This window comes from Lutjanus erythropterus, chromosome 2 (genome assembly GCF_056507025.1).
Source record: "Lutjanus erythropterus isolate fLutEry1 chromosome 2, fLutEry1.hap2, whole genome shotgun sequence".
Classification (NCBI taxonomy): domain Eukaryota; kingdom Metazoa; phylum Chordata; class Actinopteri; order Lutjaniformes; family Lutjanidae; genus Lutjanus; species Lutjanus erythropterus.
In genome coordinates, this window is record NC_139318.1 from 38,947,678 (window position 1) to 38,971,810 (window position 24,133).

General features: G+C 38.9%; 1 protein-coding gene across 2 annotated transcripts in view; it reads right to left on the reverse strand.

The window, feature by feature from the left end:
- igsf21a (immunoglobin superfamily, member 21a) overlaps window positions 1-24,133 on the reverse strand; it is a 290,961-nt gene that overhangs the window by 44,775 nt on the left and 222,053 nt on the right. For both annotated transcript variants that reach the window (XM_084739312.1, XM_084739319.1), the window contains exon 5: window positions 13,438-13,553. In XM_084739312.1, coding sequence (XP_084595438.1) covers window positions 13,438-13,553 — 116 coding nt within the window. The remainder of the gene's footprint in view (window positions 1-13,437; window positions 13,554-24,133) is intronic.

Below are 24,133 nucleotides of genomic sequence, written 5' to 3' on the forward strand. Positions count from 1 at the left end.
GTTTGCTCAGTCCGCATTATTGTGGTTTAAGAATTTATTTAATTTAATTGATAGGACACAATCTAAAATAGGCAAACAGGTTTGATGATGTAGCTTTAAAATAATATCACAATATTTCAGGGTATCGGTGTGGCATTTGCCTCTCCTCGTACCCAACTGACTGCCTCTGCTTGAGGTTTGTTGTTAGTTAGTTGTATTGCCCCCTTTTGCTTTTAAAATCTTCTTGCAGTTGTTATATATTACCACGGTTTGTTGTGCATCTAATTTGTTGTCACCAAACCCCTTTCCACACTACAGAAGTTGCTTCTGTTTTTGAAACTAGCGCCTCCACCATGGCATGAAGTGCCTAAAGAAAGTTGTCTTGGGTCATTGTTGTACAACTTTTTCACAAATGACTTGCCACTTGTTTTAATAAGGTCAGTATTTGTGTGGATGTGGATGATTCGAAAATATATATGTCTGCATTCACAACCAATAGACTGTTGAATTTAGAATTGCAATCGATGGTGAAATGGATAAGGAATAATAAAACGGTCAAGATGAATAGCATTGTATTTGGTTCAAAACACACTAGTAGGAAACCTGATCCAAGGCTCTGTATAAAAGATGTGTATATTGATCGGTGTTTGATACCAAGCCACTAGGCAGTATTTTAGATGGTAAATTAGCATGGACATCATTTAAAAGACGTGCAAAGATGAAGAAACATGAAATAAAACAGGTAGTCCAAGCTTTAAAACTAACCCATCTTGACTATTGACTTGCAATATTGTCTAGTGTTACAAAGCGTAAGATAAAGAAAATACAAATGGCTCAATATAGTGCAGTGTACATTGCACTCTATTGTGGGTAAAGAACAAATGTCATTGTAATGCATCATTGTCTAGTTTGGTTATATGTTTAAAACAAACTTCTCTATTTAATACTCATATCCATCAGAAATATCATAATATAATAGGAGGAAATGTTGTATTTACTGACAGCAAGAACAAATTTAGTCAAACAAACATCTTACAGTACTATGCATGAATGGGATTTACTTCACAGCATCTTTTTGACTGGAGACCTTGAACAGTTATAGAAATATGATTTCGGTTGTTTAACTTCTAGTCAGTTGGTGGATTTTTTTTTTTTTTTATGTTAGAATTCTAAATGTTTCAGGAGCTTGTCTTGTTTGTGTGTGTTTGTTCTAGTCTTTGTCCTGTTTATGTGTTATGATATAGACTGCTGGTGCATTGTCACAAAGTAAAGCTTTTGTGAACCCCAGGAAGAAAAGCTATTAAACTAAAGTCTGAGGAAATGATAAAACATGCATCTTTCGTTTAGCCAGCTCGTATTAGAATGTGCAAAGTGGCAACGTTGTCTTAATCAACTCATTGGCTGGTTAGGTTATACATCTTGCTGCTGTAGGACTTGTAAAGTAGCGCTTGCTCTCATGTAAAAGGGGATTTTTGAGTGTTTTTGGCGTTGCTGTTGTATTGTTCTCTTACAGACAGTGTTACTGCATGGAATAAAGTGATTATCAATCACGCCTCTGTTATAAATCCCCAAACACTTCATAGTCCAATATGTGCAGACAATGAAACCAGACACAAACCACTTACTTCATTCTGAAATGAATTAGCACAGAAAAAAAGAGATGTAATTCTAAGCAGTAGCCCATACACAATGGCATACAGCAGTGGTAAAATTAAGCTGGGATGGCATGAGAAGGGTTTTGCATTTTTCCTGTGAATAGACGGGGATGAAAGCACCTGCACTCTGCTTGCTGCCAAGCTGCCCCCACCTCCCCAACATCTCAAATCCGAAGGCTTTTTTTTTTTAAAACGTAACAATCACGCATTGGTCCATATACACCTTTATGTTTCTGCAATTAATCTTGGCGGTGTCAAAAGGACAAGGCGGCAATTTTCTTGGTGACAGAATTATTCAATGAGAGAGCAGAGGCAAGAGAAAAGGGGAGAGAAAGAGGAGAGTGGCAGAGAGAAGGATCCTGGCCATGACTTAATCAGCTTTCCTTCTTATTATTAACTGTCATTATCTTTCTTCTTTTCAATCAGTGCTTGCTTGTGCTCTGAGGATGCTCTAATGAGTGGCACTGGGAAGCTATTATTGATATGTCACCAGCTTGCCTCAGTGACATCAGATGCCGACAGATCTTGAAACATAATACCAGACGATTTTAACACATGCAGTCCATTATATTCAGCCCTCTCCAAGCTGCACTGAGGGAATTTGGCGTGTTGGGTGTCTCCTAAAAGTGGTGGGAAATAACAGCTTTTGAAAGTATATGAACTTCAAGACACAAGTGAGCTACACGGACCACGATCATGTGTAAATATGGTGAATGTAGTGCATATTATAGTAAACTGTAGGGCAGAAAATATGCCAATCTGCTGGGCTGGTATGAACAAATATGATGCAAGGATGCCAAGATAAAACACAAGACATCTGCAGAGGGTAGATAACATGTTTACAGAAGGCAGTGCATTATACCGCAGCTTCCTATATGATTGTAGTCATGCCAAAGCCATGGAAAATGCATGCTTCTCAAAATCATACATCACAACACCTCATATCATTGTGCGTGGCAGCCTTGTCTACATTAGACATTAAGTAAACATAGAACAACAACACTTTGTTGATGCTTAATGCTACATTAGTCCTGCCACTGTCATTCTTCAATTGACATGGAAGCTGTGGTACAGTTAATATTTTTCACACCAATTTAAGAAATATAATTTAAGCTGGAGAGAAACAGCTGCCAATGAGCACAACAGTGGATCAATCTGAACCTCTGACTGAACCAGAGATGAGCGTAGCGTTGTCAACGTGTTTTTAAAGACACCTTACAAAAGGGGACCCGGGCGATAAGCAAATGCTATCTCGTTCGGTGAACTTAGTGAAGCATTTAGCAATTAAAGAACCAGGTGTTTTCTTCACGCGTTGGTAGAGACCAAAAACAGAGCTAAAAGTGAGAAAACATTGAACCTACAATGACTACATGACTCCAAATGAATGATAATGTTGCTTTGAAACTGGTGGATGTGTAGGCAAGGAAGTTGTTTCCACAACTTCTGCTGCCTCCAAGTGGCAAAAAATTATTACAGGTTTAAAAATTACTTATTACTTTCTGTAAATTAATACTAGTGCATCATATGATAGCTTTCTACACGATTGGAGTCATACCAGGGCTTTGAAAAATGCATGTTTCTCAAAATCATAACATCCCTAACACCTCAAATCAGTGCTTACAGCAGCCTTGTCCACATTAGACATAAAGCAAGCACAGCAATAATAATGGTTTGTGCAACATTCATCCAGCCAGAGTCATTCTTTGGTAGAAATGGAAGCTGTGATATCTGGTGCCATAGGTACTGTTAACATACATCAACTGAAGAAATATGAGTGTGTTTAAATGCACACGAGTATCCTGGTGTGAACAGGTGTTTGGAATATCATATCCTAGTTCCAGAAACCTGGATAACAAACAAACACAGGACAGGACTTTCACCTTTTAGACCAGGTTTTATTATTTAAAGTTCTAAGTTACTTAAATTTCGATATGGACATGATTTGCGTCTTGTCTCTTCCATCGCATGGGTGACGTTTACAACGTAATGTGACATAGTTCGGTTAGTTAGGTCTGTTGCTGCTGTCATTTCTGGGGTAGTTGGCAGTTGACCTATTTTGTCATGTAGGTATGAGGATGTGTTTTACCCGAAGGACTCTGATAGAAAACCAGAATACACATTCCTGGTTTCTGAACATCCTTTGCTGGCAAAGAACAGAGTCTCTGAGAACCGCAAACAGATGGGGACTCTCTAAATACTTGGTATTTTACCTGGGGCAGTGCCTTACATCCTGCATCAGGTTTCTCGTTAGGTTTCTCATGTTGTGTGTAAGCATCAGATCCTGAATAGGATCAAAACTAAGACAAGGCACAAAACCAGGCTGCTAGTGCACATGTATATGACTTAAGCTAAGTAGCTATGTAGGAAGACGACGACTCTATGCTAATGTGAGGAGAAGCAGCTGCAAATGAGTGTAACAGCAGAACTACTGACTAAATTAAAAATATGTGCAGGGATTCACAAGTTTGTAACCAGGCTACTGCTTTAATGCTTTAATTAAATGCCAAACACATTTAAAATACTTTCACCTGTTACTTTGTTAGGAAAGACAAAAAAAAAAACCCTAACCATTTAACATTATTGGCTGTGCACATTTGCATGTTAATATTTTATTCAATTCGAATGTGACATTTGAAGAACCAATAAAAAGAACATAATGAGCCGGGAGAGGGATGAGCAGGAGCCGTTCTGAGACTGCTTTTAATATTAGCGTAACCAGACATGCAACAGTGGCAGTGCTGGATGAACTTCAGCACTTTCAAATGGCTACACTGAGACAGGATGAAGTGTCAGACGTTACACTGGATGCTGGAAAGACGCAAAAGGACGTTGCATAGCAACAGGGAATATCTTTGTCTTTGTTTAGGACCAAAGCAAATGTATGAAAACCAACACAAAGCTTATTTTTTTCTGTTTAGGTTAAAAGAAAATGTTCCATGAAATGATGTTTAAATCACACAGGGTTCTATTATAGTCAAGGCTGTGTGATCTGCAATACTTGTGCCTATGGTTTGATCACAGCAGTGTAAAAATGTGACTATACAGCCTGTTTAGTTGTTTAGTACTCAAATATTCACTCTCTCTCTCACACACACACATTTTGATGTTGCTCATTATTGTAAAAAATCTTTTATCAGTGCTTATTTTGAAATATTAAAACACACAAGGTAAAAATAAAAAAAACCCATCAATTATGTGAAAATCTGATGATGATGATAAAAATAACATTTGCAGCACAAACACTGTGTAGCTTCACCGGTTGTTTTGTTTTAATTACTTGAAGGGATTCTGGCTGATCTGCGGCATAATCAGCAGCTCTTGTCCTTCCTGCCCATTTTTCTCTTTGCCTTCTATTAACAGCAGTCACATTTGAAGCGGCGCTTGTCACCAGAGGTTGTTTGAATGTGTTTTCTTACAGCAGGTGCGACAGACATTTTTTCATATCAAGGTTTTTCTTTTCTTTTCTTTTTTTGTTTCTTTACAGAGCTGCATAGCAGGTTTCAGCTCATTGTTTAGCTGTCTGGCCACAAATAAGTCAGAAAATTACAAATTACTGCAATTTCCCCTACATAAAGCAATTTCATTTAATTTTATAACACAATAATAATAATGATAACCACATAATAACCACAATAATCAGTGATCCTATTTTTATACACTAATACTAATTGCACTCTAAAAAAAACTTTCATTCATTTAGTCATTCATTTAAAAGTCATAACCACTTATTCTTGAAGAGTTGCAGGGGGCTGGAGCCAATCACAGCTGACACCCTGGACAAGTCGCCAGCTCACCTCAGGGCCGACACACAGAGACAAACATTCACGCTCATATTCACACAGAATATCTTATTTCATTTCTGCTTTATCCTGCCTATAAATCCCCTTAAATCTTAAATACTGGACCTTTAAAAAGTAATATGTCAATACTGTTTATGCTGCCACCTAGAGGCCAAAAATAATGCAGGTTTTAAAATTATGTATGATTTTCTGTAAAATATAAAAATATAACCACATGCTGTAGGGCTAAAACTGCAGCTTGTATCTTGAATTTGCTTTGTCTTAAATCCTTGTACATGTTACAAGGATGACATTTATTCAGTGTATTAAAAAATCCATTCATCTCAGTCTCATAAAAACTAATATACTTTGGCAGAACCAGAAACAAAGATGATTTAAAACACAAAGAGAACAGAATGATCATATTTAGCAGCTGCTAAATGGTGGCTCAATAAATCGGGCCAATTTCTTTGTAAGTTGTGAGCCACTGTTGAGACCAGCCTTGCAATGATATGACATTGAAAATAGAGCTGACAACAGCTCATTTTGCAACAAGCCCCGGGGCAGCCGCACCGACAAAGACTAAATGAGTTTCATCAAAAAGCAAAGGGAGCCGTTTGAAGTTGCAGCCACACAACTGGGCCACAGCAGCAACATTCAAGCAAATACTTACAAACCTAATAATGAGGTTTTGTTATGCAGCATGACCGTGGACAACTGCATAAATGGAACAAATGGTCACAGTTTAAATGTGATATTTGTGCTCATTCTTAAAACTGAATGGGAATCAAGCCAACTGTATGACTACAGAGACAATATAATAATTAAGAATAACACTACAACAGTGTATTATCGTTGTCTTGCTATTGTCCTTTGTTCACCCCGCTATTAACTTTGACTGTAGATATGAGTTTAGCTTTGATTATCTTATAATAACTATTTATTGTTGTGTCAAGATTTGACAAATCATTTGGCAACATTTAACCACTCTGTTACGCACAGACAGTGATGAAATTGTCAGTCCAGGTTTCTGACCTTTCTGCACTGCGCTGGTGAAAGGTCTGATCATTCTGACTTGTCTGTATTTCTTTAAACCAATCACAATTTTCATGAGCGGCGCAAAACATGCAAAATATTGATGATGAGTACCTTGTTTTGGTAAAACACTCCTTGCATTAAAATGGCTCAATTTCTGTTAAAAAAAAATAAATAAAAGGTACAACTCCTGGCTTGTTTACATTCATGCATTATAGTATCTCACAGTTTTTAGCATGGGGGTTACGAGCTCAGAGGCTGTTATTGTTCTGTCACATGGAATAATTTTTTCATATATGATAAAACAGTGGGCGTTCAAACAGAGGTTGATAAGGTTGTTTTGTTTATGTTAATAAACAATGAGCATTTTGGAAAACCCAATTACCAGCGTGGCTGTGAGTGTTTGGTTATCATGTTCTGCTGAGATTACTCAAATCCAAACTGTTAATATATCACGTATTACATAGGAACAATACAATTTTACAGTCAGGTCACTAATGTTACTGTTATATACATAAAAGCCCTGTTTATGCTTGTATGAGACTATCAGTCTACATTTTGTGTGCTTAACATGCCTAGATTAGCTATTGAAGTTAGTGTTATGTAGCTGCTTCATTTTCTACCATTAATAACATAAAAACACCACAAATAAGAATAAACTGAAGAGTACATGGTGCTTGTGCACTCAAAAATACAACAGAAAGACATTCTTAGATTATAGTGTTCTCATTGTAATTATAACTTATTACTCTTATCATTCTTCTTATTATCTAATTCTGTTCTCAGAGTATCAGCACTCTTTGACTGCCTTATGTTTTACACAGTGGGGAACCTCTGGGCCTTTCAGCCTTCAGAGAAACATATCATATATAAAATGTTATTTGATTTCTTTCATTCAATTATTTGGCTATTCTCTTCAATTTCTAATTTAAATGCCATTTTCTATCAAGAAAAGAAGCTTCAGAAATTAAAGGGTTACTGTTATATGTTAATCAGATTTTTTTTTTTTTGTTATTGTCTCTAGGCAGAGAAAGGTTAGAGCCGGCTCACTCATTGGTTAGGACAGATACACACAGCCTGTGTTTGTTCAGAAAGTGCCGGGTGTTATCCAGTCACATTTTGATTTATGTACAGTGGGTGGGACCAAAAATCATCCCCTTAAAAACTTCCTGAAGGCCAGCGCTATATTGCTTGTAGCTAGGTGGTTAGTTTGATAGTGCTGCCATTTTCAAGGCGGGCTTTAGCCGCGCAGCGTATAGACTGATATTGCATGTGTCCTTGAGTCGATCAGAAAATATTTTTTTAAACACATGAATCTTCATCACTGAAGCTACTTCCAGTAGACAGAGCTTTGATGGTAGACAGACATAATATGGGGATATAAACTGGGGTTGTATGCTACATGTAACTATGTGTGTGGTGCTGAAACAGAGAAATAAGGATGATAAAAAACAAAACAAACGGATAGGAAAAGAATAAATGGCAATTATTAAAACATCACTTAATCTGCTATCATTGTTTAGTGTTGTCGTCACTATGTAATTGGTTGTCTACTGGTTATTCCAGCAAAAATGTTGTGCGTCTGACAAAGTTGTGGCCGAACTGAAGTCCCAGCTCTAATAGTCATGGTTCACCACTGGTTTTACCACAGTCACTAAAGTGTTGAAGCAGCTACTGACATCTACTGGTGAAAAGTATTACCCAACCACTACTTGAGGTGAAACAGGCAAATTTTTTCCTTGTTTCAAAGTGACACAAGGCGCTTTATATGATGCTAACCAGAAATATAATGGTGGATGGGGCAGGACAGGAAGTTAATAACAAAAAATGTGGGGAAGCACAACATACAGATTGCTACAGAACTAACCTGCTATGATATAACAGTAAAACTTCAAACAGCCAACTATGAAGAATATACCAAAAACAAATATGAAAGTAAGCTTTACTCCTCAAAGGACTAAACTTTATTTTCCAAGTATTTTACGAATTAATATTTCCATCTACACACTAAGGACCACGGCATGAGATCTCAGAGGAGATTAAAGAGAAGTTTGCGGGACTGGGGAGCCGAGTGCGACTGTGCTTCTAAAATCTATCCATGAAACCTGTCAGAGTTTGTTTGCTGGGTTTTGATTAAGTCCAACAGTACAAGGAAACTTTGACAGACCATGATCAACTCCCCACAGAGGCAAAGTAACTTCCCAAGTTAAAAGTCTTCTCTTTTTCACTTTCCCTGGATAGCACAGACTTGACTTCATAGCTTGCATCATTCCAATGTAAACACTTTGTCTGTTTGCTTATAGTAAAAGGCTAATAAACCAACGCTGAAATTAAATACCACCCAGGCACAGGGCGCAAGATATAGGTGTAAATTTCCTCCAATAGTTTTCTGGCTCACACAGTAACTCACAAATATGATTTTAGAAAATAATTTGGATGCTATGAGAGCACCGGGAACATTAAAGACCCTTCATGCTCATGGTGCTTAAACACAGGTGTTTTCACTTATATTGGCTGATTAAAGCTCTTCTCAGGACTGTGTGGGTGTGTACCAACAGTGCTTGACTAACATCTGACGCTCCTGTTAGTTTAGTTTCATCTGCCAAGGTAGAGCAACTTATGCCTTCATGAATATATATGAAGTATATCAATATATGAAGTTTGGTGACTTGAGCAAACTTTCAGCATACTGTAGCTCCTCCCAACTTCAAACAGAATAACTGAGAACACTTGTGTGGGTGTGCAGGACTTTTAAAGTCTACCAGTGTTGCTTCTGTTTCTCTGATAAAACAGAATTGACTCAAAGAGCCACTTTGGAAACAAAATGAGTCAATCTGAGTACGCCTTTTCATTTTAGGGTGATATTGGATACAGTGTTTCCCCCTAAGACTGCTGTCCAGGAGCTCCAAATGTATTTTGATTTAAAATGGTTTTGTCTGGGGGCTGCTGGATCGCAATAGGGAACTGAAAAATGAATTGTGACAAAGGTTTGTCAGTTTCTTGTGTGTCTGATACAGGGACAACCAACATAGTTAACTATTTCTGACTAATTCAACGCTTTTTTCCATTCCTGACATTTTTACTGGTTCTGCAGCTGTGTGTCAACAATCATGCATAACAACCTTGAAAAAAGGTTCTTTTTTAAATATCATTGGTTATATTGCTTTATCGCAAGAAAGGAATGCAACATATCACCTATTTATACTGTCAAACTTATGTCAGCTTACGTAACATCTCTGCGCTTGGCAAAGATTTATCGACTTTCATGTTCTCATCACCCCATTTCCTTTCACCATATCAATCTTTAGTGCACCACTAAATTTACCTAATTGTGCTTTGTGCTTTGTCCTGCAAACAATTTGCTTTTTGTGATACTTGATCAAACCAATCATTCGTGTCATTCCCACATCCCCACACAAGTCATTTGTGTATGTTCTCTCATTTCAGAAGCAGCACATGGAAATGCTGCGGCCGGTTGCTCCTCCAAATGTTGCTACCTTTATCTTTTAATCTGTTTTTTTTTTTTTTGGATTAAAGAGCAGCGGACCTTGAGATGATCAACAATGCGCACAGCATCTTTGGACCATGCGCTCACATCACCGAGATGCACTGCAGCGGACCAACCCAGGAGGACAGGAGGAGAACGGGGATAAGAGCCGTGCTATAACCCAGCCGGGACCTAAGGCTGATCCTGATGTCTGGTCACGAACATGAAAAATGACAGACAAAATGGGGCTCAGGCTGGTCAAGTAATCGGTGTCACATCTTAGAGGACTTTTGCCCGCGCCGAATCAAACCGTGCTGATTTGCATTTCCGTTACCACTTTTACTGCGCTGAGCTGTGCAGAGCCGTGCCCAGGTGGACCATGGCCAACATTTGATGCTTGTGTGCGACAGAAATTGTGAAATTTCCACAGAGGCCATGATAGTGAATTGGCAACTGTGTGCACACTGCACACAGTAGCATAGAATTTATTTACTGTAAAACTGTAGTCCTATTATATTTATATTATATTATATTATGTTTTTTATCTGTAACTGTAATGGAATAGAGTTAACTTTTTTGTATCCTGATTATGTAATCCCATTACATGTAATCTGTTGCTCTCCAAGCCTGTAAATGACCTTGATACCTCTTCATACTTTAGATTTTTTTTTAAAGAAATGGAAGAAATCTTTATAGGTTTATGCAGTATTTAACACTGTTTTATTCAGTGAAATGATGATTCAGTATTTGAAAGAGGCTGTTTTTTTGCATTGCTACTTGAATTTCTTGAATGATAAAAGCCTCTTCTTCTTTTTAAGTGTTGGAAAAAGGATCCAGCAGTGCTAAGCTTTAATGGCTTAAGGCTCCCTGTGAAATCACAACAGGGGGAGAACCTCACTCATCACACCATCAACCAGGAAGTACCTGAGAGACGGAAATCATATTCACCTTGTATTCACCTCTCACTGGGCTCATAATTGCAGGAGATAGGTGTGTTCAGGGTCTGGAGTCCATTACCATACACCCATGGACGATGATTAATGACCCGGTGGGAACAAACAGCGAGCGACCGCTCTCAAACAGCGTCCGTAAGCTCATATGCCCTGAACGTGGGAGCATATGCTTCAGCTATTTGCAAGACCTTGTCGTGCACTTCAAAAAGTTGAGAAAAAATAAGTTGTGTGTAGGTGTCACTCTGAAGTGTGTGAATGTTTTTATGCGCCTGATTGCATACGTGCGCATGTATGAGGGTGTACAGTGATAATTGTGTGTGCAATCATTACTATCATGTCACAGTGATTAGATTAATTACACTAAGTGCGACCATCAATAACACTAATGTGTCTGTTTCCTAAATCTGATCTACCTTTTTTAATGACTACATTGCATGACTACATTAGTGCTGGTAATCAATCACATGTCAATCTATAATGAATGTGACAGCAGTGCTGGTGGCAGCTTCTTTAAAGCCTCTGGAAAGATGGCTTTAAATAGCAAACATGCACATAGGAGATCAAAGTTTAGATTCTCATTAAGAATCCAGTCCAGAAGGTCTGAGTGAAAATAAATGTTCATAACTATTAGAAAATCTAGTTAAAAAAAAAACAGCCCATCTTGCTGCTTAGAGCATTTTTCCAGATGGTGTAGGCATGTTTGATTGACATCTCCCACAGGAGTACAAGCGATCACCTAAAAAACAAACTTTAAGAAATCTGTATCGGTTTAGGTTTTGCTAGTACACGATATTTAGAACACTTTCAGCACTTGAGTGAGAATGGGGGTTGCTGGTGGTCTGCCGCTGCCTCCGTTGGTTCGTTAACCAGCAACTCCTGTGTCCTGCAGGGTAAAATTACTGTTTTCTCAAAAGAGTCTTGGTGGTTGTGAGGAGAGCCTATAATGCAGCTTCAGTTCCCTGTCAGAAAGGGCTGTCTGTGCTATAAGTGTGTAGGATTAGGTAGGGAGATGTGCCTACCAATATCCAGGGATCACTGAATTGCAATTGCAATCATTTTGATCAAGACATTAAAATATAACCTCTGTTGTCTGTCAGTAAATAAAATTCAGAATTGTGACAAAGCACTTGTGCTAAATATAGATGCAAAACAATAAGTTTTGAAGTTTTGAAAGATTGTGTCCTCCCGGTATCTACAGGGATGGGTCTCTTTTTACTGCCAAAATATTCAATATATGAATTACGCAGCTGGTAACAAATTTAGTGAGTTATTCAGACCACCAGGGAAAATGAGAAATATATACAAATCTGTTATTTTGTTTGTTTATTCCCATGCTGTAATCTTAGTCAGCACTCCCCTGGCAGCAGTACAGCGTCTCTCTGTCTCCTCCCGCTCCATGTGCCAGAGACTGATGGCTTTGACAATGCTTGTGGGGACAATCTGTGTCTCTGTCACTCTAAAAACATTGTGACAAGAGTGTTCCGACCAACTGTGCCATGAAATATCCGGCCTTGGTCTAACGTCAAAGTAAAACATTTAAAAATATTCTGAATATGGCATTCACTGGTGATTTCTTTAAGGTAAAATGACTGAGTCTGGAGTGATATAACAGTTTCAGCTCCCTCTTCTTGAGCTGGCTCACATTCAAAGAGGCTGATAAAATCAGTGGGAGCAAAGTTTTGTTTCACCTGTTTGAGTGAGACAACCGACACGTTTCTTTTTAATAACTGGTTCTTCTAATTAAATTCTTGATTTTCAGAATAAATTTCCAAGGACAAGCATGCCCAATTCAAAACCAACATCAGGGAAGTGAAGAAAAACTTAAAGCTACTACAAGGAACTTTTACATTGTGTTAGTTTTGGAGGCCCCTGTGTAGAAAAGCAGTAGTGATTTCACCATATAAATCACAAAATGTAATCTCAAAAAGAAAATTTTTAACTGGGAGGCATTAAGAACAACTGTACAGAAATAGCTGATCCTATAACGGATGGTTTCATTAACTTACATAGGTCATATAAAGGCATAAGTAATAAATTCAGACTGGCTCATAACCAGTTAAAAACTTTTTGTAGTAGCTTTAAATCACAATATTTGGACTAAAAGTAATTGCTAATATTTTATAGATGCTTTCTATTATCTATATGAGACCCTAAATTACATGGTTAGACAACTATTGTAAAGTTCAGTTCCAGAGGCTTTAAACTACCAGGAATACACAATCTGCATACTTATGTGTGCCGTGGTCTGTGCCAAGCCTGCATCTACCAGCATTTTCTAGCAAATAGTACTGGATGTCTGTGGGATGCATTGAGATCAAGGATTGTGCTGTTGTCATGGAATTTTGAAATTCTGTTTAAAGAGCCTTTTCTACTGGAAGTGGTCTTGTGTGCTGATATCTTCAAAAAAAAAAAAAACAACCAAACAAACAAAAAGCCGGCAGCAACATGCAACGCAGTTTCTTTTCCTCTGTAAACAACAGGGATCTGTGTGCTGTAAAGGCAGGTCCCCGGTGGACGAGCAGCATGGTGTATCTTCAACAGCAACTCACCGATGGGGCTGGTTTCCCTCCCTTTGCGGTGCAGACGAGAGTGAAATTCTGGGCTTGGTATCGACTGAATGGGGCCGGAGTGTTCTCTGCCACCACTGATATGTTGTTTGGAGGCGCTGTGGAGGACAGAGGAAAAGCTTTGTGAAACGATATCCCAAAAAAAAAAAAAAAAAAAAAACATATGAAAGAGACAAAATGCAGCCTCTGATATTCTTAAACTGTTAGCAAACATCCTCTTTCACTTGCTCAGTGCGTTGCAGGAGTTATTTTGGGATGAAGTGTCATCTTGGGGTTATACATGTAGGAGGAGGCAGCACTGGTAATACTGACAGCAGAGAAAGAGCAAGCAGTGAGAGCAGAGAAAGAGCAATGCTGTTGTGCCCAGATGTTTAAAATAAACCTGACTAAAACAAATCTGCGGCCCTGCTTTATCTATCTACTGTATCTATTTTCAAAAGAAAGCAAGGACCTGCCGAGAGAATATCCACTTAAAATGGTAACTGAATGGTTGGGACAATATGTTCAAAACTCCCCAGGGCTCATGTGAGTCGGATGAGGCTGATAAGGTAGAAAATCTCATACATATCATATCGCTACCCCTCCGTCTGAATATCTCCAGGGATTTCCGGCAAGTATGTCATGGCGGTGTAAAGGGAAAACATGTGAGCAAGACTTCACAGCATTATAGAGGAGCATCGGGAGGAGAAGGAGGTAATGAATGGAAATCTCCCACATCCCCCAGAAAATCAGCTGTTCAACATGCAGTACTCTAGTCTGTGTACGGTGGCTTAAATATGAATGTGAATGCTTCGTAGAGCATCTTGTGGCTGGTTCAGGGGAAATATCAACAAGCTAGTTTTTAACTGACAACACTGCCGCAGATGATGGCCTGCTGCACAAGGACCACTTGAGTTTTGATAAGGACGGTAGCAAAGGCACTTTTTACATTACATTTTCACTACAACTTTTCATGTATTCTGTGGACAGCTTGTCCTCACAAGAAAAACGAGCGTGTGGTGGCCATAGTAATTATGACAGCAGCGGTATGAGGAGTGTGAAAGCCTGCATATGGAGCAAGTGAGGTTTCACACAAACACACTTTCACCCTGAGAAAAGTCCCACTTTACCTTAACCTAATCAATTACTTTTTGTGTCAAAGCCTGACCAAACTGCAAGCATCTTAAAATGTTAATCATCCCTAAAAAGAAACACAGCATGTTGCTGCAACATTGTGATTAATGTAGTGAAGTTACTGCAACATTACACTTAAAATGTGTGCACTGCAACATCCAACACTGACCCTGTCTGAGTAGAGATGTTGCACGTGACATCCCGGCAATATAAAGTGATGCTGTCACAATACCTCCAAAAAGCTGTGGGAAAAATTGGTTGCTGCATTACACGTGACGTTCCAAGATTGCATAACGCTGCAAAATTTGCAACTACATTCCTGCAATGGTTTTGTGTTAGAAGGGTGACTTTCTTAGCTGAGTTAAGGTCCAGTGTGCCTGTTGCTGCCGATACTGTCCATGAGTCACATATGTCATGTAGGTATGAGGATGTCTGTATATCAACATTTTTTCTTGGGGATTTTTGTCATTTTTACTTTGCTAATTCAATGATCTGCCCCTGAAGAATGAGTGAGAGCTGCTGCTCTGTGATTGACTCACGCAAGCTAAGCCAGCAGTACAAAAAAAACCCCAAAAAAACCCAGCAATGACAGAGACAGACAGGAGAGAGTGTGCAGAGCCAGAATATTTTCACATCTAACTGTGAATTGCTCTCGGAACGGTGGGAAGACTAACCAAGAAAGTTTTGGTGAGCTTTATTTTGTTTATGTCGAGTTTCAATTAAAAGTCTTTTCTGATGAGTCTCTCTGACTAAAAGAAAGCAAAAGAAAATTTTAACATATCACTCTTAATGTGCTCTTTTTATGAGACTGGACTATTCTTTCCTCTACATTCAGCAGTGTTTTAAGAATATTTCAATAGGCCCGAGCTTGAAACAGACTGAGAAGTGTTTGTAAAATTTGTCACGGACTGCGAAGCATCTCTTCAGAAGTTATCAACTCTGAATACATAAGCTACGCTTTAATGGTCCAGAGTGTTGTGTAGATTTGCAGGGATTTATTGCAAGGATATGGCAGAAATGAAATATAAAATTCATAAGCATGTTTTCACCTCAAAATAAGAATCATTGAGTTTTCATTATGAGCTGTTTATTTCTATAGAGGGTGCAGGTCCTCTTTCATGGAGGCTGCTATGTTTCTAGAAGTTTCATGGCCTTGAACTGCAAACGAGATCACTTTGTAAAACTTTCGTGGAGCCAAGGAAAGAGATTTAAAAATCCACAACGCTTCACAGTGTAAAGTCTGTTGGCTGAGCAGAAACTTTTTCAGTGGGAAAAACACTGCTGTGCATATTCAGTGGGTCGGCAAATCTCATTGAACGTCCTGTGTCCAGTACAGACATATGTCTGTGGTTGTTTCCCGCCTCTCCTCAGGTTGCCTGCAGGTTGCAGGGACACTGAATCTACACGGGCGCATTACAAGGCATAAATTAGGTAATGAGAAATCTTATTTTGCTCTGCATTTCTATTTAATTGTTTCTGGTGTGATGAATATTGTAAATAAATATAAAACAACTTGTATCATTTGTCATTTTAACAAACATTTTAAACAGCAAAGTGGTTCTTTATTTCATTCAGAACTCTGCTGAGAGAGTAAATCTGGATGGTGGGAATCAGTCAAGTTCTTGATCTCTGACACAGATGCTGCACTTTACTCACTTCACAAACGTGTTCCCACTACATACTTTTCTCCTGCACCATTTTTTTGAATAAAATACGTACTGCGACCTATCGCTCACAGGTCTCACAGAGTCCTGGTGGTCTGACCTGTTCTGGATTCAGCTTTTTGTGGGAACCAGATAAAAAAAAATGCTTATTTTTGCAAATTGACCTTAAGTATATGCTGATCATGTGGTCACACAGATCAAAACCTTCTCTGCCTCACTCTGTATCCTGAAGTGCAGAAAAAGGTTGAAAATGAGAAGAAGCAAGTCCCGCTGTTGCACACAAAAGACGTGGGTTAAAACGTGTATTTTTGAAAAGCATTCTGCATGAGAGTAGAAATGGCGAAGGCGGACATACTGACTGTAGGGTTGTTGCCGGAGAAGCCGGTACTTCAACTTAACATGTTTCTTTAATCTCTGATGACATATCGTGGTCATTTTATGATTTATTGCAGTACATATTTTACATTTCTCCTTAAAGGCAGACAAGGCAGGAAGAAAGGTCACGCAGGGAGCAGCGCCTTTTTCATACGTCACATTATGTGTAAATCCATCAAGCGGTTTAAACAGACATGCCACAAACATTAATTGATTAAAGGTGGGGGTGGGGGTTGATGCGGATCTAGCTGCTAGGCCGGGGTGCCTCTGTGTTTCCACACCTCTTAATTGCTTATTGATGGGATTCATATGGTAGTAAATTAACCTTAGAACACTCCATTAGCTTACTGACAAGCCTGTCTCAACCTGGCTTATGATAAGCTGTCAGAGGTGTCTGTTCCTGACCAATCACACTCAGGTACTCGACACAGAAGCGGTGTCGAGTGGTGAAGTGGTGTCTCTAGTACGGTGAAGTTGCTCCAATATGCAGAGAATATAACCAGACAATAAAAAACAATCCAACTTTATAGATTTATAATATTGATTGCTCCATTCCATAAAACAGCATTATACTGTACTTTGTAAAAGCTTGCTCGAGTCCAGTAAATGTAATTTTTTTATTTTTTTGGCCTGCAATGTGCTTCGAGAGCTGCTGTACTGTGCAGTTAAAAATTATGATTCGTTTTCACAATATTAGCAGCTGTAAATACAAAGAGATCAAGGGACTTTTGCAGCAATCTGCGGGGAGTTTTAACACCAAACCACACACATTTAATTTAGACAAAGCTAATCTCATGAAATCCAATTTTATTAGATTAAAAATAATTACTGTCAAATTGCAAGTTTCCACTCGACTGATAAGTATTGATAATCCCCTGACAAGTACTTCTCCAGATCACTTGGAAGGAGACGCTTTGTTTAGTTTGAATGGAATCACTAAACACAACCTCCCAGTCAAGTTAGTTCAGGAGAGCTGAACATTGATCACGGTGCTCTTATTGTTTTCTGCCCTGTGGGTGGAGGTTCACCTAATGGGAGTCAAAGCAAAAGACAGCAATAAGCCTCGGTGAAATATTTGACATGATTAAAACGAAGACCGTCCATGCACAGCACACTATTTACAAACAGAACAGCTCCGTGTAAGATTAAGATGGTTGTCTATGATGATGGACTCTAAGCTTTTCATACCTCATTTAATTGCAGCTATCTCTTCACCCACTTCCTAAAGGTTGAGCAAATTTTTTGCCCTTGTTTTTGGTGCTGCGGTTCTTGCTCTTAATCTGTCTGTCGGGTGTGTTAAATGGGGGCATCTGCCTCTCTGTGCAAAGGTTACTGTCTATCAATGTTGATGCTGATATAGTGCTCACACAAAACAGGGAGAAAGAAATCGAATGCAAAAAAAAAGCCACAAGTTTTGCTAAACAATGTGTAGAAGTCTTGCGGGAAAAGAATATCAAAAGCAAAGAAACTTTAAGAAAAAAATGAAAAAATGTCAATATCTTTGACATTCTTCTGGAGGTTTCTTTAAAGACTCAAAAGATTCAAGTGTAGATATAAAAATTCCAAATCCTCTCCGCACCATCTCTCCCTTTCCTTTACATAATGAAAACTGCACAGCTACACGGTGTACAGAAAAGTATTTCTGCTCTGTGTGCCTGGCATTCTGATTGCCACACAAGTTTCTCTTTTTTCCCTCAGAATTAATCGAAATCTTTTGGGCAATATATATTTTTGGTTTGGGGCTTGCAAGAGGGGGAAAAAAAGCTTTTATATCTGAACCTGAATAAGTCCAATTTCTGTGATTTTCATGTTTTCACTGTACAGCTCAAGTGCGAGGTTAGACTTCAGGACTTTCTACCAAAAAGCCCTTCCCGGCAGGTGACATTGCAAAAGCAACAAAGTCCATATCAAGAACAGGTTGCTGTGTATGAATGGATCAAAGGGAAAATTTGGCACCTGCCACATTCATACAGATATTCAGTCAATGCTGATGGTAAATGTAGCCAATTGAAGCAATAAATTCCTCACTGTGCGCTATATAGACCAAGAAAACTGCATCATCCTGCTGCAGAATCAGTTGTTCTTCCTGCATTTAGTGATGTCACAATTATATCTTCATGTTAAGGAAGAACTACAGGCTGTTTCATCTTAGATTTTTAATCTTGTTCCTTTGGGAAACAAAGCAGCATGCTAGATGGGAATTTTTTATCACCTCATGCTGTTTTGTCCATAAAAGTAATGGTTACTGGGTGGTGATGACACAGCAACATGGGCATGGGAGTCGCAAACTTGCTCACAGTGCATACTGGTACATGTAGGCTTGCTGCACAACTCCATGAGCAGAAAATCTCAGTTCATTTTGGTCAATACTACATGCACTAAGGAGTTTATTGCTTCAGTTAATCACATTTACTGTTAACACTGACTGGACATCCACATGAAAAGAGTTTTCCTTTTTTTTTAGACTCAGCTGACTTATTATAGTCAGAGTTTTATTATTATTATTTTCAGTTTTCTCTTGCAGTTTGGTTTTATTTAGGCAACAAAATTGATTAGGTTAAGGAAAAGAGGTTTTGGGTCAAAATACAGCGTTAATCACGTGTTACCCAAGTGTGAACCAACCGTGCCGTCACCCATTGGTTTGTGGAGTACTGTTTTGGAACCTTGAGTTTGGCATTATGGCGGTCTCCTTTTTTTTCTTCTTTTTTGCACCCAGAATTTGCACGGGGATGCTTGTTTTTTTCTCGTCCGCCACAAAGTTTCTCATATTAGAACTACACAGTACACTAAAATATATTTCTGAAAACATTTTAGGCAAGAAATTGGCAATATAGTAACAGAATATCGATCCATATTTGAGTGACTGGTCGATCACAAGGTATCCCTGCCTTTAAGAATTATTTGACTATTTTACTCTGAATGGGACCATAAAGTAATTGTTTTGAAGAAGACCTGAAACCAGCGAACTCATCAGGAAACTGTTAATGGAGGTAATAAATCAAGTGAGAAGTACGGTCATTTTGCCATAAGCGTACACACAGTATGAGTCTTTTTTGCAACCAGTTGAGTCACCCCCTGCTGGCCATTAGAAAGAATGTAGGCTTAAGGCACTGACTTCACTTTTCAGATATGAAAGCTCTGTCTACAGTTTAATTTGTTAACTGTTCCCTTGAATGTTAACTTCATGTGCCACTTTACAATAAAGATTATATCCTCCTCTTTAGGTTTCCAACCTCATGGGGATTTATGGAGCTCTTTCAAAAGATATTGTAATAAAGTTATTATTAAGGTAAAACATTCTGAAACTTGGCCATTAAAGTTTTCACCTGACAATAACACAATTTGGTCTGAAAGAGAAAAAAAACCTACACGGATGTAGGTATTGTATCATTTGAAAACAGGTCCTGAAACTTAAAAGCAGGACACTGCAAATGTGTACAGATGTGAGGCCCGCAGTCCCATGAGCCATTCCTTCTTTTTCCCATTGTTCAGAGCGCATTTGCACACCGCTGCATTAAAAGCAGCATTTACTTCCTTTTGTCCCTGGATGTAATGCTGTGCCAGTTACATCAATAATGATCTCTCCCTCTATCTCTCCTGTACCACCTCCTTCTTGGTCTATATCCTCGAGCACCATTACTCTGCTATCTTTAAAAAAAAAAAAGGAAAAGAAAAAATAACAACGAAAAAACAACCTGCAAATGGGATTGGTGAATGTGCAGAACAGGAGCATGTTTAATGCTCCCAAGAGACTGCTTTCCCTGGCCTCATAATTAAGGGATTTAGAGCTCTGGAGACAGCTGGACTCACAAGAAACACTCCCAACATCCCCTTGTACTAAGCACCCTGGCCTCGAGTTCACATCTCTGGGGGTTTATTTATAGTGGAGGGAAGGTTTTGTGTGTTTTTATGTGTGTGTGTGTGTGTGTGTGTGTGTGTGTGTGCGTGCGTGTGTGTGTGTGTGTTTGTGCGTGCGTGCGTGTGGAGGATGGCAAAGAAAGGGACCAAGGTCATCCTTGGCTTACTTTCACTGACAGTAATTCAGTGATAAGTATTTGATGAAGCTGTACTTTTTTTTTTATTGTGAGCCCAAGGGTCCCAAAGTAATCAGTGTGAATTTTGAATGGTTTCACCACGCTAAATGCTAAAGCTAAAAGTGCAAGGCATTTCACTTCCAACTGTAATCTCTGGATGATTCCTTTCTTGACAAATAGTTTCTCTTTCACAACAACTTACGACAGTTTCCACTTTGTTCCAACATGCATCATTTGGAAACTATATATTGCCCGGAGGTATGCATGTGTACCGTCTGTGCAAAGTGTAGGGGAGAGCAGGGCATCTTGTCATAAGTTGTCACATTGGTCTTAACTGTCTTTTAACTGTCACAAATGCACATTCTATACTGAAATGTATAACTTTATATTAAAGTGAAAAGTAAATCTTTCTCAGTCTATTGTCTCTCTCTCTTTATAATAAAATAAATAGATTATATATTTGTGCTCAAGAATTTATTACTTAATTTAATATGGAAAATACATGGCTGTTATGTACTTTGACCGAGAAATTGGAGTAAAAGCAAAAAGTGTGACAAGATGCCCCTGTCTGCCTCTCACCCAGTGCATGCAGGGACAGGCTCTGACCCCACCTGAACAGGATAAGCGGGTGCAGAAAATGGATGGAATAACAAAACACAGTTTCAAAGCGTTGCAGCAGGCTTGTAAATGACATTGTAGGTTTAGTTTCAAATGACCTGATACCTGCAGATGAAAGCTGGCATACCTAAGCAGCAGCTAATCTTTGTCCCAAAATTAAACTAAAACTCAATTTAAACAGCAATCACAAAAGGAACATTAGTGCAATCATTTAGCCAAGGTTTTCAATTTCAGACAGCTCACAATCGCCAGCTACTGCTACCTTTTTTTTCTTTGTTTACTGCATATTAGCTTTTATGCATGACTTGTGCTTGAGTCACCCACTACCCTATGTGGATACATGCCATTGAGTCACAAAAGAACATTGGTTCTGAATGCTCCACTGCAGAGATTTGCTTTTAGTAAAGCTTCCAAACACTAATTTCCTGCAGCATTTGTTAGGATGGTAATTTATTTATTATTTATTTTCACAATAAAAAAGGCCCGTGTAGATTAGACTAGAATGTGCTCTGGATACACGACTGTATTTCAAACCGCATTGAAACGGGGCCTTGAGGTGACACGGTGTCATCAATATGCAAAACAATTTCGTGTCTGAATTTGGAGAGGTTCTTTATAGCTGAAATCTGAAATAATAGCGCAGACGGAAAGAGGCACAAGTGGACCCCAAAGAACATCTAAAAAATATTTCCCTCCTCTTAGTGCCAGAGCGACAATATCACGCTGTGTCTCTGATATGCAGATCTGTAACAAAAGCCAGAGAGAGAAACTACACATGGACGGAGAAGAGAGGCAGGAAAACACCACGTGTTAAGGTAAACCGGTGTATTCTTGCAAGATTCTGTCCTCAGAATGCCACAAGTCGCAGGATATGATTTATTAACATTTTAGAGAGGCTTTTCCTTTTGAATTCCCCTCCTCAGAGAGGTCACAGGTCAGTGCCAGCTACAACACAGAGTCCCTTCAGCTGCCAACGATACCATTACCTGTTCAGAGAGACTTGTGTAGAGCGGATGATAATGCTCGCTGACACAGATGCTTGAACCTGTTTACTCCAGCTGAAGGACGGTCTCGCTATCCCACCCAGCCACTTCATCTTGTTTCAACCCTATGTGTCTGCCACTAACATGTGAGGTCCTGTTGTTCTTTCCCTTCTGTGTTTCTGGACAACTATGTCAGACAATATGTCGATATTTTCCAAATCATTTTGGCCACTGAATTACAAAGAATATCAAGTCTTTCCTACATATTTTTATGCCCGCTGACAGTGGCTCAAACGGCCCACTGACATGCTTTTCAAAATAAACACATTCACTGGGCAAAAGAAAAAAAAAAAAAAAACTACTGCTGACAGTTTTTTCGCTGTTGCCTGTTTCCTTTTGTCGGAATAATCGGGATGACAGCTCTTAAAGGGAAACTTTGGTATTTTTGAACCTGAACCCTATTTTCCCTTGTTTTTTTTTCCTGTGTAAGTGACTACCAATTTGACAACAATTTTTGAAATTGTTCCATTTTTAAGGGAGAGGGCTGCAGCTACAATGCATTCCCTCCAGGTAACTTTGCACCGTCAGAGTAGGTCCACTCACAGTGCTTGTTTTTGCCACCAACAGGCTCAGATTGTTATTCTAAGTGTCAGGCAACATTATGGAGAGATAGACTGTACAGAGATAGACATTTATTTTGAAAGTGTAACATACATTTTGTTTAACCACTAACAACAAATGTATCACTGTCTCCAAGCTAACCAAACTCCCTTGACACCGCTGTCATCATGTTCATTCAAACTTAACAGAAACAAAATAAAACCCACCGAAAACATTTGCACATCTTTCACGTCTTGACTAAATTTTCCAGTGTTCCAGTGATCACTGATTCTGGTTTGGTCAAAATAAACCCTTAATTCAGAGGGGTGGGTGTGAAAATATTCTGATTGTACACGCTGCCTCTCCACAGTGCTTCTTTCATGCCCAGCCTCCCTCTCACTCCTCTCTGGACATTTTTTTTTTTTCACATCTAAAGCGGTGAATTAGGCATTTATTTCTACCAAAACAGAGTTTGTGATTTTTGGAACAGCGGGAAGATGAGCCAAGACGTTTTAAGTGAGTTTTACTTTGTTGCTGTCGAGCTTGAATGAAAATGACAGTGACAGTTAAAAATCACAGTTTTTTTTTTGAAGGGAGTCTGGTAAATTTGGCAAACGCTGCTTCTGGTTAAACAAAGCTTCGTCTTATTCTTTATAAAAGGTCTATCTCCGTAGGGATTCTTTCCAAAATGTTTTCAGACACAGATTAGCAATCTGAGCCTGTCAGTGGAAAAAACAAGCACTTTACTATTTGTTTCAGACACTTCAAAAAGCCACCACGCTACAAACATACTTATGTCACCTGCACCTAATTTAATCATCATCTTATCGGCCTGTCATACTGGCAAAAAAGCTGGGCCTATACCAGTATTTCTTTTTGAAGCCTTTATCGGCCGATACAGATGAAGTGCCGACATCATCACACACCCCTGCTGCAGTATATGGTTCTCCATCAATGCCAAATTCATGTACATTTAATGTACTGTTCAGTTAAGTGTAGAGAGTATGATCAAACGACTCTCAAAAGGACACTGCACATTACTCAGCTACTCTTAAAACGAGTTGTAATTAGTCCTAAACACAAAGGCATAAGCAAGAGGTTAAACACAAGGAGTGGAAACAGAAATGCCCATGCCACATTACTGCAAATTAAGCAACTGGAAATTCCAAATGTCGATTTAATTGACTCTTTCACCTAATATCCATCCCAGTGGAGTCTGAAGTGGAAGTTAATTGGTCCATTCCCGAGCCAGTCCTATGATCTCAACTTAACTTGTAGGCTTGAGGATATG